The sequence below is a fragment of the Lissotriton helveticus genome, chromosome 1_1 (genome assembly GCF_964261635.1).
Source record: "Lissotriton helveticus chromosome 1_1, aLisHel1.1, whole genome shotgun sequence".
NCBI lineage: Eukaryota > Metazoa > Chordata > Amphibia > Caudata > Salamandridae > Lissotriton > Lissotriton helveticus.
Window position 1 is genome coordinate 1,627,499,862 of NC_136057.1, and position 15,127 is coordinate 1,627,514,988.

Genomic DNA, 15,127 nt, shown 5'->3' on the forward strand with positions numbered 1-15,127 from the left:
TTTGTTTTATTTATCCTTGTTATTGAACTCTCATTGCACCCTTTCTTTGATTTCCCCTCAACATGTCCATCTGGGAGGAGTTGAATGCCTTGTGTGGCACGAACTACGCCCAGGATGTGTCTACCCCCCCCACAGTGGGTAGAGATCCTGATGCGGAAAAAGACAATGACGCTGGGAATTCACCTAATCCCGATAAAATGTGCACTAGCCCCTCATGATCTCCTTTCAATCCACCTCTATTATTGCCGATTGAGACCGTGAACACAATACCTGACCCTGTATCACCACTTCAATTGACCTTACTGGCCCAGATAGAGTAACTGTTAATATCTGCATTATCACCACTGGTCACAGAAATCGACGCCCTGGGAGACAGGTTGACCTGTATTGAAAAAACTATACTAAGGACCTATACTCCAACTGAAAAAACTGCTACACCCATCCACCCCATTTTTCCCAGCAAAAATGAAAAGCTTAAGCCTACGACAAGTACGATAGCTCAAACTCCTGAACCCCTTATGTCTATACCCAATCCAATAAGCCGGAATATCACTTTTAACTCTGTACCTGTACCCCATGGAGTTCCCAGGACCGCACTCCGGATTAACTTACCTCCAGAAGCCGCCCCCTATGTGGCCGTTCTCTCTGGGGTTCCTGCATCAAGGTTGAAATTTGAAACTCACCAAGACCTGTTACACAAAACCATGTCCTGGCTACAACAAAACAGACCATTGCCATCTGTTTTAGATGGTGGAATCCTGAGTGTCAGGAGGGTGGGGTGGCTAGGCACGTCGCCCAAAGATATCCCGGGCGACTTGATTTTAATTAAATTTAAGAGTATGAACATTGTCCCCTATTTGCGATCTTCTCTGCCTAAAGAGGGAGATGGCCCCATTTGCATCTGGGACCTGTATGATTTTTATCCTGGCCCCCGACTCAATTCGCCCAAAATGCAAATGACATTGAACCACAACTCTTGGTGAAAGGGGTTTCTAAGAACTTTGTGCCACTAACCATCTACCCTTTTTCGTTTTTGCACGTACACTGTCAATTTGATTTTAGTTGCTTTTAATAGTTGGATCTTTCTCATTTTGTATATAATCTGCTGAGTCATTTATACATGTATGTATTTTCATTTGCTGCTTTTATGGTTTCAAACAAAAGAAACCGAATAAAGCTTATTTTGATTTGATTTGATTAGACTGCATTTTCTACACAGAGCTTTAAACTTTAATTCTGTCGACTACCCCAAGGGTAGAAGAATAGCCCCAGGCTGTTTTCAGCCAGTGTAACAGAGCTAGTAAAATTCTCTGAAGACCAGGCATTGTCCAATGCCGATAACTTGATAACTTATCTAACAGATGATAGCCTGATGAAACACTGGACAACAGTATACTGCGTAATTCTGGGATTTTCTCACATGGGCTACAAATTTAATAAAAAGAAATAAATAACAATTAAAAAGAAAAATGCCCACCTCAATATTCTTTTTCTGGGATGGTGTTCATGAAGTGAAGGTAAAAGCCTTGTGACACTTCTTAGAGTGCACACTACTTCAACCTACAAATACCTTTAAAATTCTACAATCCTTTTTGGGATTTCTAAATTTTGGCAGAACATACATTCCAGATTATGCAGAACGTTCTGTAAACGCTGACATGATTGCTTCAAAACACTTACACACACATATAAATACAACAAACTTGGTGATCCACATCCTCACTGGGATACTGGGGTATACCTATATTACGTTCAATGAAGGTGACCTACCGATTGCATATCAATCACATTTATACACCAATGCTGAAATGAGTTTTGCAACTACAGAAAAAATACTGACAGCAATACAAACTACTGAGGTGAGAGAGCAAGGGCTATCTCAGGGAAAACACATTATTGTTGTGACTCTGGTATCGACCTTAGAGGAAGTCACCAGAGCAATTGTTCCAAACTTTAAAGCATTACATCTGCGATGGATACAATGGGCTAACTCACTCACCGCAATAGATGTAGATTACATATTTGTTTCTACATTACAAACACAAGCTTTTCTGCAGTATGAACCAGAATATCCTCTGCCTAATGAAATCATGACTCTAGAACAATATGATTACATCATATACACTTGATGGTACTGCCAGTCTTCCTTTGGAACTAAGCACCAAACCCAGCAGCGTGTGGAACTGTGAAAGGGCGCATGCAGAATTGAGAATTCCATCCTGAAAAAACCTACACACAGTCACAAGGTGACTGCATGGCACAGTTGACTGAACTAAAGTCTCTAATTCTGGCATTGGAGACTACAGATCCTAGATTCCCCACACTTCTAGTGTGCGATTCGATTTATTGTGTCCAGTCTTTCAATTAATATCAACTCTACTGGAGCCAGATGGGTTCAGAGATTCCGAAGGGTGCACAATCGAGCATAAAAGGCTTTTGGAACAAGTAGGAAAGCTGAAAGTATGTTTGCCACAGACTCATGTAATACATACATTGAGTCATCAATGTGCCTGCGTTCATGTAGCAGGGAATTCCATAGCTGATGAAGCTGTAAAGAAGCAACAGTTTGCGCCACTGCAGTTGCTGCAATTACTTGTTCAAGTATGTGGATAGCAAAACCAAAGGGGATGATGGATGGAGTGTTGAACAATGAAAGCACCCCCCCAGTCAACTGATCTGGGTTTAATCCATCATCATTATTTAGCTCACTCCGCCACCCCAGTTCAGACATGGCCATATGCAAATCAGTCTGAATCTGTGCCTCTTGGGAACAGTCCAGCCCAAAATGCCAAGCCATGCTTTCCCTGGACCGGAAACAAGCATCCTGGTAACCGGTTTCTGGCTAATCAGCCATCATCAGCCAGGCTAGCTTGACTGGGGGTGAGTGCTTGCATTGTTCAACACTCCGTCCATCATCCCCTTTGGTTTTGCTTTGTTTGCCCTAAGTTGGCAGGGTATGCCCAGACGTGGGTCCCTTGCTCACTTTGCCACTGGATTCAAGCTAGCCTGGCTGATGATGGCTGATTAGCCAGAAACCGGTCCCAGAATGCTTGTTTCCTGTCCAGGGAAGACATGGCTTGGCAGTTCGGGCTGGACTGTTCCCATGAGGCACAGGGTCAGACTGATTTGCATATGGCCATGTCTGAACTGGGGTGGCGGAGTGAGCTAAAGAATGATGATGGATTAAATCCAGATCAGTTGACTGGGGTGAGTGCTTGCATTGTTCAACACTTCGTCCAACATCCCCTATGGTTTTGCCATGTATGAGGATAGACAGACATATCATGGTGGCTGTCAATGCTGCTCATAATGACATCCACTTGCTGAAAGGCTTTCCACTCAAGAACTCCTATAAGTTAGATGCACATACCATTCTGTATGCTAACATTCCGAGAGTGGGGGATAGAGTAATACCAAACACTGATCGTAGGATGGGTTTAATACTAGCTGCACATGAGGGTCTGGCATCTGCTCAAGCAGGGGTGGCAGATAGAATGCCATTACTGCAGCAATGTTACTGATGGCCCAGTCTTACAAACAGACCAAAGGTTTTCTCCTTAAATGTGACATCTGCAAGCAAATGAAGGGTTTCACCGTGGTGCATACACCACAGAACCCTCTTGATTTCAAAGCAAGCATCTGGATTGTGTCGATTTGTATCAATTTGGCCCTTTGAAATCAGATTGGGCTTACAAGTATGGCTTACAAGTATATCTTGGAAGAAGTAGATTCCTTCTCTCAATTCCTATGGGTATGGCCACAGCAGTCGACTGGCGCCTGAAATGTTTTAAAGGATCTGCGATTCTTCATTTGGATATACGTAGTAGGCATAATACATTCCAACCACGGACCGGCATTTAGCTCTAGGGCTTACACAGAGGCCATAGGAGAGAAGTTTGGGTGTGACCCTGCGTTCTCCTCACCATACCATTCTGAGGGAAATTCAGTTGTGGAAAGGAAAAAATGTGAAGGAAAGCAGTCTTTATCAGAGAGGGTATTAGGCTCAGTTCGCAGTTGGGTACATCACTTATATGGGGTCCAGAGGGGACTCAACAACCTGCCTAAAAAATCCCTGCATGGTCGGACACCCTAGGACATCCTTTTTGGAGTAAAGATGTGGGACCCAAACCTCAATACCCGCACAGTGGCAACGGAAATTTATTTATTTTTTATTTTTGGAGTTTTATATAGCGTTAGCCAGACCCGGAGGTATCGGAGCGCTTTACAACATTTGTTCATAACAGTTTAGTACACAAAGAGTGTCTAGGTAAACAGTGAATCAAAGGAGGTTCATTAATCAGTAAACGTCTAGTAGTAATCGCTGCTGAGTTGAAAGTTTGATGTGCGAGTAGGGGGGAGTAGTGTTCAGAGTGAACTTAACGTAATTGCTGGGTCTTCTGTCTTGAGGTAGGAAATTAAAGCAAGGCCGTTGTCACTTTGTGAGGACTCGATTGAGGAAGAGCGCTTTGAGCTGGCTCTTGAAAGCTTTGTAGGAAGAGTTCGTCCTAATATGTATGGGGATGGCATTCTAGATTTTGGGTGCATTTCCGGTGAAGGACCTAGATAGGGTCTTTTGTTTGCAGGTTTTCAGAGGGATGAGTAGCAGAGAGTTGGTGCTTCTGAGGTTTCTTGTCTGTCCAGCTTTTTTGAGTTTGGCAGCTAGATAGGTGGGTTTGCCAGGGTGCAGAGCTTTGTGTGTGAGGCAAGCAGTTCTGAAATTGGCCCGCATTTCTACTGGGAGCCACTTAAGCTCTTTTAGCGCGGGGGTGATGTGTTCGTATTTCTTTATCCCGACACCATTCTGGCTGCTGCATTTAGTGTTCTGAGCGGAGCAAGGTGAAGTTTAGCCGTGCCTGTGAGGGTGGTGATCCCATAGTCTAATCTGGATAGAACAAGGGATTGCGTGGCTTGCTTAAGGTCTGTTTGTGGGATGAAGGGTTTGATTTTGCTCAGTAGCTTTAAGTTGAAGAAGGCACCTCTTGCGGTGTTCTTGATGTGTTTGAAATTATCCAAGTTGGGTCTAGAGTGATACCCAATGACTTCACTGAGTCGGCTGGGATGAGAGTGCAGTCGAGAGCATCAATAGATTTTATCCATTCCGTGATTTGGGGTGTCTTTTCCTTGCTGGCTATGAGAAGGTTTTCCGTTTCGTCTTGATTTAGTTTCAGATGGTTAAGGGACAACCATTTTTATACTTCTCTTAGGGTGATGTTTAGTCTTTGCATGTCCGCTATGGAGGGGGTTTCTAGGTAGATCTGGGTGTCGTCGGCATAGAGGTGGAAGGGAATGTTGGTTTTTTTGAGGATGATGGTGAGTGGCTCCATGTAGATGTTGAACAATGCGGGTGAAAGAACTGAGCCTTGGGGAACACCTCTGATTATAGGGTGTAGGTCGGACGTGGAGCTTCCTATTTTTATTCTTTGGAAGCGGTTTTGTAGGAAGGAGGTGAACCTCTGTGAGACCACCCCATTTGCTCCTACCCTTTCTTGGAGAGTGTTAATGAGTAGTTTGTAGTCGACCGTGTCAAAAGCTGCCGAAAGGTCAAGGAGTATGAGTAGACAGCAGCGGTTCTTGTCCAGTGATTTGTGCACATCATCGATGACATTTAAGATGGCAGTCTCTGTGCTATATCCTTTTCTGAAGCCTGATTGGTGCAGGTCAAGGAGGTGGTTGATGTCCATGTGGTGGGTGAGTTGACGGAGAACACATTTTTCTAGTAATTTTGCTAGGAAAGGAAGATTGGAGACATGCCTGTAGTTATTGGGATTGTTAGGGTCAGCACCAGCCTCTCTTACTAATGGTGTTACCTGGCCTATTTTGAGGCAGTCGGTATGATTCCTATTTCCAGGGAGCTGTTTATAATCTCGGTCCAGATAGGGGCTAATGAGTGTTTGAGCTGTTTTGCCAGTTGAGCGGGGAGGGGATCTTCAAGGTGCGATGAGGGTTTGGATCCGGTGGTTAGTTCAATAATTTCCGTTTCAGTAGTGGGTGTAAAGGTTAGCCAGTTATTGGTTGGTTGGCTAGGTGGGTTTGCATCTTCTTTGATGAGTAGCGGGCCTGCCTTTGAGGGAAGCGAGTGGCCCATCAGTGAGAGCTCAATCTTTAGTATTTTTTCGCTGAAGAAATTGGCAAATATTTTACATAGGTCTTTGGAGGCCGGAATTGCAGCACGTTTTGTGTTGGATGTTTGTTGTCTGATAATGTTGAAGAGTTCTTTAGGGCGGCTTTCGCCTTATTCAGTGAGTCGGAAAAAAAAGGAGGATTTTTCGTGCGCGATGTGCTTATTATATTTCCTACGTTTCTTTCTGAGTAGTTCGAGGTGGGTTGTCGAGGGGTTGTTGTGTCAAAGTCTTTCAGCTGAACAGCTTCTGGGATGAACATAGCAATGTCCAAATAAAACGCACTGCCACTGAGGAAGTGCCAGCACGCGGGTCAGGGATAAAATGTGGACATGAAAGAATTTGGGCCATCTTACAGAGAGCCTGTACTGGTCTTGACTGTTGAAGGTACCAGAACTGTACTTCTTCCATCCCTTGCTGGCCGCAAAGAAAAAATATTTGTCTCCATTGATCTGATCAAGTCACACCAGGAGGCAGATTGTCCATAGTAAGCCATGTGGGCTCCTGGGTAACTACCTGCCTCCTCCCACTACAATACAGGAAGTTCAAATGGAAACCTTAATAACTAATGTCGTTTCCTCTATCCAACAAGGAACAATAATCAACAACAACGAAGTATACCTGCTAACTGTTGCTATGATTATGACAATTGTACAATCAACTAGTACAGAAACACAGATTTCAATTTGGAAACCTTAAAGGAACACAATCTACGCATGAATGTACCACAGATCTAGTCCACTCCCAGTACTACAAAACCTGCTGAGCTGCCAAAAATAGATTTGACTGCCTCTGGCTACTTTATCTACTTTGATGACTTCTCTTTGGATTCATCTGACCCACCGCCACCTCTTACATTCAGGATTAAAGTGCATGTCTATCTTTGGCTGAAGAGGACTTTTTAAAAAAATTTATTTATTGATTTTTTTGACAGCTTACAAACAGTAAAGAACAGAGATATTTTTTGCCATAATACCAATGAGCATTCAAACAGTGTCTTTTGTGTTACATCAAATCATAAATTCTTAGAGAAATAGCATTTGAAGGACAGGAAAAAATTATACCGTAAAACAAGAACCATATACATTTAATTCGTCACATTTTCCTTACTAACCCAGCCAATTAGTCAGCGGAGACCATATTTTAAGCCCATACGCTTTCTTCTTAATGCCCTTAATTTTATATAGAGCTATCTCAAGATGGTACATAGACAACAATTTAGTTTGCCACGTAATGAAATTTGGTGGGGCTTCGTCCAGCTATTGGGATGTGATGCAGGAGCGTTATACCGCCATACATACAAAAATGAATCCTTCCTCGAATGCAGAACCCTGAAATATCGCACCCTCATCACACACAAAAATAACCATAGAAGCTGTTAATTTAACAGGAATACTCGAACTACTTCTCAGAAAACCCTCAATGTCTGTAATGAATTGAGTCAACCTAGGACATCTATAAAACATATGGGTGGCTTCTGCTGCATGTAAATTACAGCGGCTACAATTTGTCCAACGCATTGAGTTCCATTTAGCCAATTTGCCAGGTGTATAATATAATTCAAAAACAGACATAAAATGTTGGCTAATCATTGACCCGTTAAGTAACACGTTCACCGCAATCTCTATGCTCCTATCTAGATCGACTTGTTCAAGATTCAGCTTGTTTTGCCATTTAAGTGCCCTGTCCTCTAAATCGTCCTCCACCTTCTCCAAAAGCAACTGATATAAAGGTCCTATTTTATGATGTCCCTTTATGGCTTCAACTATCTCAATTTTTCCCAGCAATATCATTTGTTTTGCAAGTTTCTGACCACAAAAACTTCGTAACTGAAGATATTTAAAAAAGTCAGCCTGATGCATATGATACTCCTTCTTTAGATAATCAAATGAAACAAAATCATACCCTTGAATCAGATCGCCAAAATTCTGAATCCCTAAATTATACCATCTTTGCATTACCCCATCTCTAAATAGTTCTGGAAGAAAAGGGCTTTTCTGCAATGGAGTATAAATGTTTATATTAGGGCCAATTCTAAATCTCTTTTTTATTGTCCTCCATATGACATAAGCTGAATAAATGGTCTTAAATTTAGTTTTTTTTTTATAGTAGCTGGGCTCAATAATCTGGTTTAAGCATTGCTTAGCCTCGGCGCCTAAAAGCATCTCGTAAATAGAAGGTGAGGCAAAATCCTCACTCGGATCATCAGGGAGAATTAGTACACCCATATGTTGCAGAATCACTACCCAATGATAAAATTGAAAATTCGGAATACTCCAGCCTCCTCTTTCTCGGGGTAACACACATTTTGCTAACGCTCTCCGAGCCCGATGATATCCCCAGAGAAATCTAGAGCACATTCTATTTATTCGGGAGAAATAACTACAAGAAATAATGAATAAATATTTAAAAAAAAAAAAAAAAAAAAAAAAAAAAAAAAGAAGGACATTTTGTTTTTCCATGGCTTCAACTTTGGGTTACAATATCATTACTGTTCCTTTTGTTTTGAATTGGTTTTGGGACGGTCTTTTTCCTACTACCAATTAGACCCTACCTCCCATTACGCTCTACAGAACAACTGGTGAACTTTGTTCTGAAGCCACATTTGTCATCGCACCGACAAAGAGGCCTCTCCCTGGTGAACATTTCAGCTGTTCCAGTTCCTGACGAGATTATTTGGGATCAGGTATCGTATGATATACATGGCCCCAATGAACATTTAAAAATTCCTTAGTAGTTTAAAATGTCCTTGAATTATGTCATTACCAAAGTACTGTTTCTGGCGATTGGGACATTGATACAGGGCATGAAAGGGTAGAAGACCTAGAGCATTATACTGTGTGTAATTATGATGAAATGTTTTGTTCTCAACTTCACGGTCATTATTTTCTCCCTAAAGCAAGCATTCCATGTGTGGTTTTCAATTACACACAATTAGAACATTGCCCTACACTATGCGGTAGTTCAAATACATTTGCACGGAAGTTGCTTATTTTTGTGGGTGTTATACATCTGACCCCGCCTCCTTATTACTATAGGCTTGCGCCTTCACCGGCAAAAAAATATATACTGACTGACACCAAGCTGATTTAGTCTGCTTCCTTTCTTTCCCAGCTGTCTATAGCAGGTTTAGACTTTTTGAGGGACACTACAGATGTGAAATCAATTTGGGGCGCAAAAGATTGACAGGTTCATAGAACTGAGGACTTATTTAGAACATGCTTGATATCGCAACAAATGATTTTCCTATACAAAACTGGGCAACAAATGACATTTCTTTGATTAGCTAAGATGAGATTTGAACACACCACACATTTTCACATTCAAATGCTTTGAAAATTGGCAGCAGTTTACAAAATACACTAAGGATGCATTAGATACTATGCTACGTAATGGCACATACAATTCATCAGAACCCAACTGGAAGGGATGGTTAGTTTGGCCACTAGACACAAACCGATGTCAGGCACGATTCCCAGATCACATCAAAGGTTCTTAAATAAGTAGACCTGGCATGCGGTATGTACAGTCTGAACACTTAGGGGTGATGACAACCTACAGTATTGGGAAGATGTGCCTTGATGGGCTAAGGACCTGTACACTTGGCCCTTTTATCTGAAGACCTGGAACTCCGGGACTTTTAATTTGGTCCTCAGAAACCACATAAAAAATGCTTCTTGTATCAAATAATCAATGAAATATGGAAAGTCTTTCAGAATCAAGCTGCCAAGTTAAATCGACAGGGCCAATATAGAAAAAGCTCTAGCAGTGGTTGATAGAGATAGGACTACCTTGTCCTCTAGAATATACTCTTTGGGGAACATGGTGTCATCCGCAATAGACCACGTACAAAACAGGTCTGGATACCATGGGAAAACAACAATGATGCAGAAGGATAGATCAAAAAGGAAGTTATTTCTGGAGGGAGAATTGAAGTTACAAGGACTTAAGTTAATGTCCAATTACTTATTTTACTAAAGAAAAACTCTTAAGAGCAGTCCAAAACGAATATTTGTATACATACTTGTTTTGAATAGGACAATGCAAATAATTATATATACACAAATTATATATACAAAAAAGAACAAAAACAACACATATATCTGAACAAAGACATCATTCCTCGTTACCCTTATTTGATATTACGGATGCAAGAAAAAAATTCCAAACAATGATTAATAGTAACAATCTGTAAAAAGAAGGAGAAAGCCCTAAAAGGTAATACACAACCGAGGAAAACTTTTTAAAACCCTCTATCTGAATAGGGATGTGTAATAGTTTCTGTTCAATTCATTTAAACTTTTGCAGGGCTTCTCCAGATTGTGGAGTCCACGCGTTTCAGCCCATATGTTTTGGGCCTTATCAGGACTGAGGCAAAAAGGAAACCTTTTCTTATTCAAACTGTCTCAAGGACAGGGAAGAGGAGCCAATTGTATAGAAATTATTTATTGTTTTTAAATCTGTGTTGTGGTAGCACTTCATAAAATTATTAGACTTTGTGATGCTGCACAAATAAATTCCCAGGGTCGTTATGGATCTATAATTTTTGGCAAGTCGCAATATTAATACACGCCGCTGGAAATCTAGCCATCTGCACCGGTACGGCTCAATTTCATGAGTCACGTCATGGGCAGTCACAGCTTAAGTCTATGGTACTATTGAGCTGGACACCACAAACACTGCGTTCTGGACACGTACCATGGTGTCATAATGCCACAATTCTATTTTCCCCTTACAACCTTACAAAGCAGCAATTATTCACGGAATTATGTTACACATAAAAAAAAACAAGAGAAGTTATCTTTCAAGTTTGCTGAAAACACCATTTGTGGATTGGATAATCCATAGGTACATCACCCTGCTGATTTCAAAATTAAATTTTCAGTACTGTCTGCAATACCACCAAGTGGGCAGATAAGACGCATTAGAGGAGTGTGGGGTGGGGGGGGGGGATGGGGGGTGGTTATAAAAGAGTATTAGGAACGACCTTTCAAATTCCAGTATCAAAACAGGGAGACTGAAGTTTTCTGTGGGTCAGACTGCGAGAATAATGTAAGTGGATCCTTAGTGCGCAAGGACTTTTCACTTCTTGGAGCCTTAACTGCTTCCGTGGCAAACTTATCTTGCTCTTTGAAGATGGCTGTGCTACGTCCGGCTTTCTGATTGCTTACTGATGGGAGTTATCTGAAGCTGAACAGTGAAGGCACCGCAACTGATGAATCCGCAGTAAAGATTTCCTGCCACTCGGTGGGCGCAGGGTGTGGTGGATGTTGCCGAATAACCTGCGTTGGATATGGAGCCTCAAAGAAGTGTGGCCACCATCTTTGGTGGTTCAGCCATGCATCCCATCACTCAAGAGGTTTAAGTACTCTCAGTTTTAATAATTTTGTATTGTTCTAGCAAACATCGTTGTAACAGAAAGGGAACTATTTAGCTTATATTATACCGCAATAGATCCTTTGATGCTAACCATGAAAGTTAAAATCAAATAAACAAGATTCAGGACTTGATTCCGATATAGTCCTTACATGGATACTTTGTAAGAAGTTATGCTTTGAACACAATACAAAATCTACTCTACCTTTTCTCTTCCTCAAAGAAGGAGGCCCTGCCTTGGTCCAGGATAAAAGGGCACGTTGATAAAGTGCAGTCGTCATCTGAAAAACAATACAACTTTCATAAACACAATTTCAGATTGCTAGCCGTCCCTTCAGTGGATGCATCACATCTACAAAACAGGACTTCAAAAAGTAAACAATCAAGTCAGCACCCATAATGCATCATAGGATGTCAGCAACTAAAGAAATAAAAATTACTGTCATATTATCCAATTCTATAATAGTGTTGAAGAACAAGTTACTTACCTTCGGTAACGCTTTTTCTGGTAGATACTATATCTGCCTGTGGATTCCTCACCTTGTGAATATCCCCCTTGCGCCAGCAACGTTCGGAAATTTTCTTCGTAGTACGCCGACGTGGGCGACGTCACAGGAGCACGGCATCGCGCGCGACTCCGTCTGACGTCACCGACCCCATATCAGGCCCACGCCGGCGTGATGACGTCAGTTCCGCCCTTTTTTCCGTGCCTTCGAGGCACACGGACGGACCAACGACAGCAAATATGCAAATATACAATGTACACAGTACAAATAGAACTAAATCAATAGTATAAACATATATACAGAAAGACCAGGTATAGCAGAGTGGACAACGGGGAGGCGGGTGGGTCAGTGAGGAATCCACAGGCAGATATAGTATCTACCAGAAAAAGCGTTACCGAAGGTAAGTAACTTGTTCTTCTGATAGATACATCTGCCGTGTGGATTCCTCACCTTGTGAATAGATTCCCACAGCAGTCCCCACTCCCGGAGGAGGGTGCCCACTCTGCTACACCAGGAAGTCTTGGAGGACAGAGCGCGCGAAGTGGCCATCCCTCCTCACCTCGGTATCCAAGCAGTAATGCTTCGCGAAAGTGTGGAGGGAGGCCCAAGTCGCGGCCTTGCAAATATCCTCAACAGGTACACCCCTAGACAAAGCAGATGTTGCAGACTTTGCTCTAGTAGAATGTGCTCTAATACCCTCAGGAGGGTCCTTACCAGCAAGAGAGTAGCAGATCTTGATGCACAGGATTATCCACCTGGAAAGTGTGCGCTTGTGCACCGCTCTGCCCTTCTTGCAGCCAGCAAAACCAACAAACAGCTGGTCATCCATCCGGAAGTCTTTAGTCCTGTCCAGATAGAACGACACCGCCCTCTTAGGGTCCAGACGGTGCAGTCTCTCTTCCTCCTTAGACGGGTGAGGGGGAGGATAGAAGGTAGGAAGGGTAATGGACTGCCCAAGATGGAAAGGAGTCACCACCTTAGCAGAAAAGCAGCCCTGGTCCTGAGAACCATCCTTTCAGCATGAATGGTCAGGAATGGGGGTTTGGAACTTAGAGCTTGAAGCTCACTTACCCTCCTTGCCGAGGTGATTGCAACGAGGAAGATCGTTTTAAAAGATAGAAGCCTCAATGGACACTTGTGCAAGGGCTCGAAGGGAGAACCCATTAAGAAGGTCAGCACAAGATTCAAATCCCAATGAGGAACAACAAAAGGAGTAGGAGGGAACATATTTATGAGACCCTTCAAGAATCTCAAAACCACCGGAGATTTAAAGAGAGATGGCTGATCCGGCAAACATAGAAATGCCGATAAGGCAGAAAGATACCCCTTGACCGTGGCCACAGCCAAACCTTGCTGCGCCAGATAAAGGGCAAATTGTAAAATATTAGACAAATGAGCCTTCAAAGGGTCAACATCTCTCTCCCTGCACCAAGAAACAAATTTAGACCACCTATAGGAGTAAATGGACTTAGTGGTGTCACGCCTGGCAGAAAGAATGACATCCACTACCTCGTGAGGGAGAGAAAAAGAACTCAAGTTGCCCCGTTCAATCTCCAGGCATGAAGGTGTAATGTCTGGAGGTGGGGGTGTAAAACCTGCCCCTCCATCTGAGAGAGGAGGTCTGCCCTGTGAGGGAGACGGAGCGGCGGGTGAGAGGAGAGGCGGAGAAGGTCTGAGTACCACACCCTTCTTGGCCAATCCGGGGCGACCAATATGACTTGGGCCCGGTCTTGACGAATCTTCCTCAGAACCCGAGGAATCAAAGGTATGGGAGGAAACGCGTAAAGGAGTTGATCTCCCCAACTCAGCTGAAACGCGTCCCCCAATGCTCCTTGCATCGGATACTGGAGACTGCAGAACGAAAGGCAGTGAGCATTCTCGCGAGTGGCGAATAGATCCACCCGAGGAGTCCCCCACATCCGAAAGATGTCGTGAACAACCTCTGGGTGAAGCCTCCACTCGTGGTCGGCAGAGAACTGCCGACTGAGACTGTCTGCACGAACGTTCAGAACTCCGGCCAGGTGATTTGCCACCAGACAAATCTGATGGTCCTGAACCCAGGACCAGAGACGCAGAGCCTCTCTGCAGAGACACTGCGACCCTACTCCTCCCTGCTTGTTGATGTACCACATCGCAGTCGTGTTGTCCGTCAGGACTTGAACCGAACGACCGCGAAGGGAGGGGAGGAAGGCCTTGAGTGCCAAACGTATCGCCCTCAATTCCAGAAGGTTGATGTGAAACAACCTTTCTTCCGGAGACCAAAAACCTTTGACCTCCAGGTCTCCCAGATGAGCACCCCACCCGAGAGTGGACGCATCCGAAATCACTGTGGCCACTGATGGAGGTAGCTGAAAAGGCTTTCCTTGTGACAGATTGCCTTCCACGCTCCACCAAGACAGATCCGCTGCAGCTTCCCCGGAGATCTTCACTGACTCCCTGAGATCTCCGTTGTGCTGATACCACTGCCTGCGGAGGCACCACTGGAGTGCCCTCATGTGCCAGCGTGCATGACTGACCAACAGAATGCAAGAAGCCATCAGACCGAGCAGACGAAGGACCTTCAGGACCGGAACAACCGCTTCATTGTAGAATAAAGGAATCATCTCCTGAATGTCGTGAATTCTTTGAGGTGGAGGGAATGCACGACATACAGAAGTGTCCAGTACCGCACCTATGAACAGGTTGCGCTGGGAGGGCACCAGGTGAGACTTGGGTACATTTATCGAAAAACCCAACCTGTGTAACAACTGAGTTGTCTCCTGCAGATGATGGAGCACCATCTCCGGCGACTCTGCTTTGATCAGCCAGTCGCCTAGATAAGGGAATACAGGAATCCCCGACCTTCTGAGATGCGCAGCCACCACTGCCATCACCTTGGTGAAGACTCGAGGCGCAGTAGTAAGTCCAAAGGGAAGGACCGCAAACTGGTAGTGTTGCGATCCTACCGTAAAACGGAGATACCTCCTGTGCGACTTCAGGATTGGGATGTGAAAGTACGCATCCTGCAAGTCGATCGACACCATCCAGTCTTCTTCCATCAGCGCTAGAAGAACCTGAGCAAGGGTGAGCATTTTGAACTTCTCCTGTTTGAGATAGAGGTTCAAAATCCTGAGATCCAGGATAGGC

At 43.6% G+C, this 15,127-nt stretch overlaps 1 protein-coding gene across 2 annotated transcripts in view; it reads right to left on the bottom strand.

Annotated features, from left to right (window-relative positions):
* LOC144829387 (uncharacterized) overlaps positions 1-15,127 on the bottom strand; it is an 815,409-nt gene that overhangs the window by 554,365 nt on the left and 245,917 nt on the right. For both annotated transcript variants that reach the window (XM_078688502.1, XM_078688493.1), the window contains exon 5: positions 11,701-11,776. In XM_078688502.1, coding sequence (XP_078544628.1) covers positions 11,701-11,776 — 76 coding nt within the window. The remainder of the gene's footprint in view (positions 1-11,700; positions 11,777-15,127) is intronic.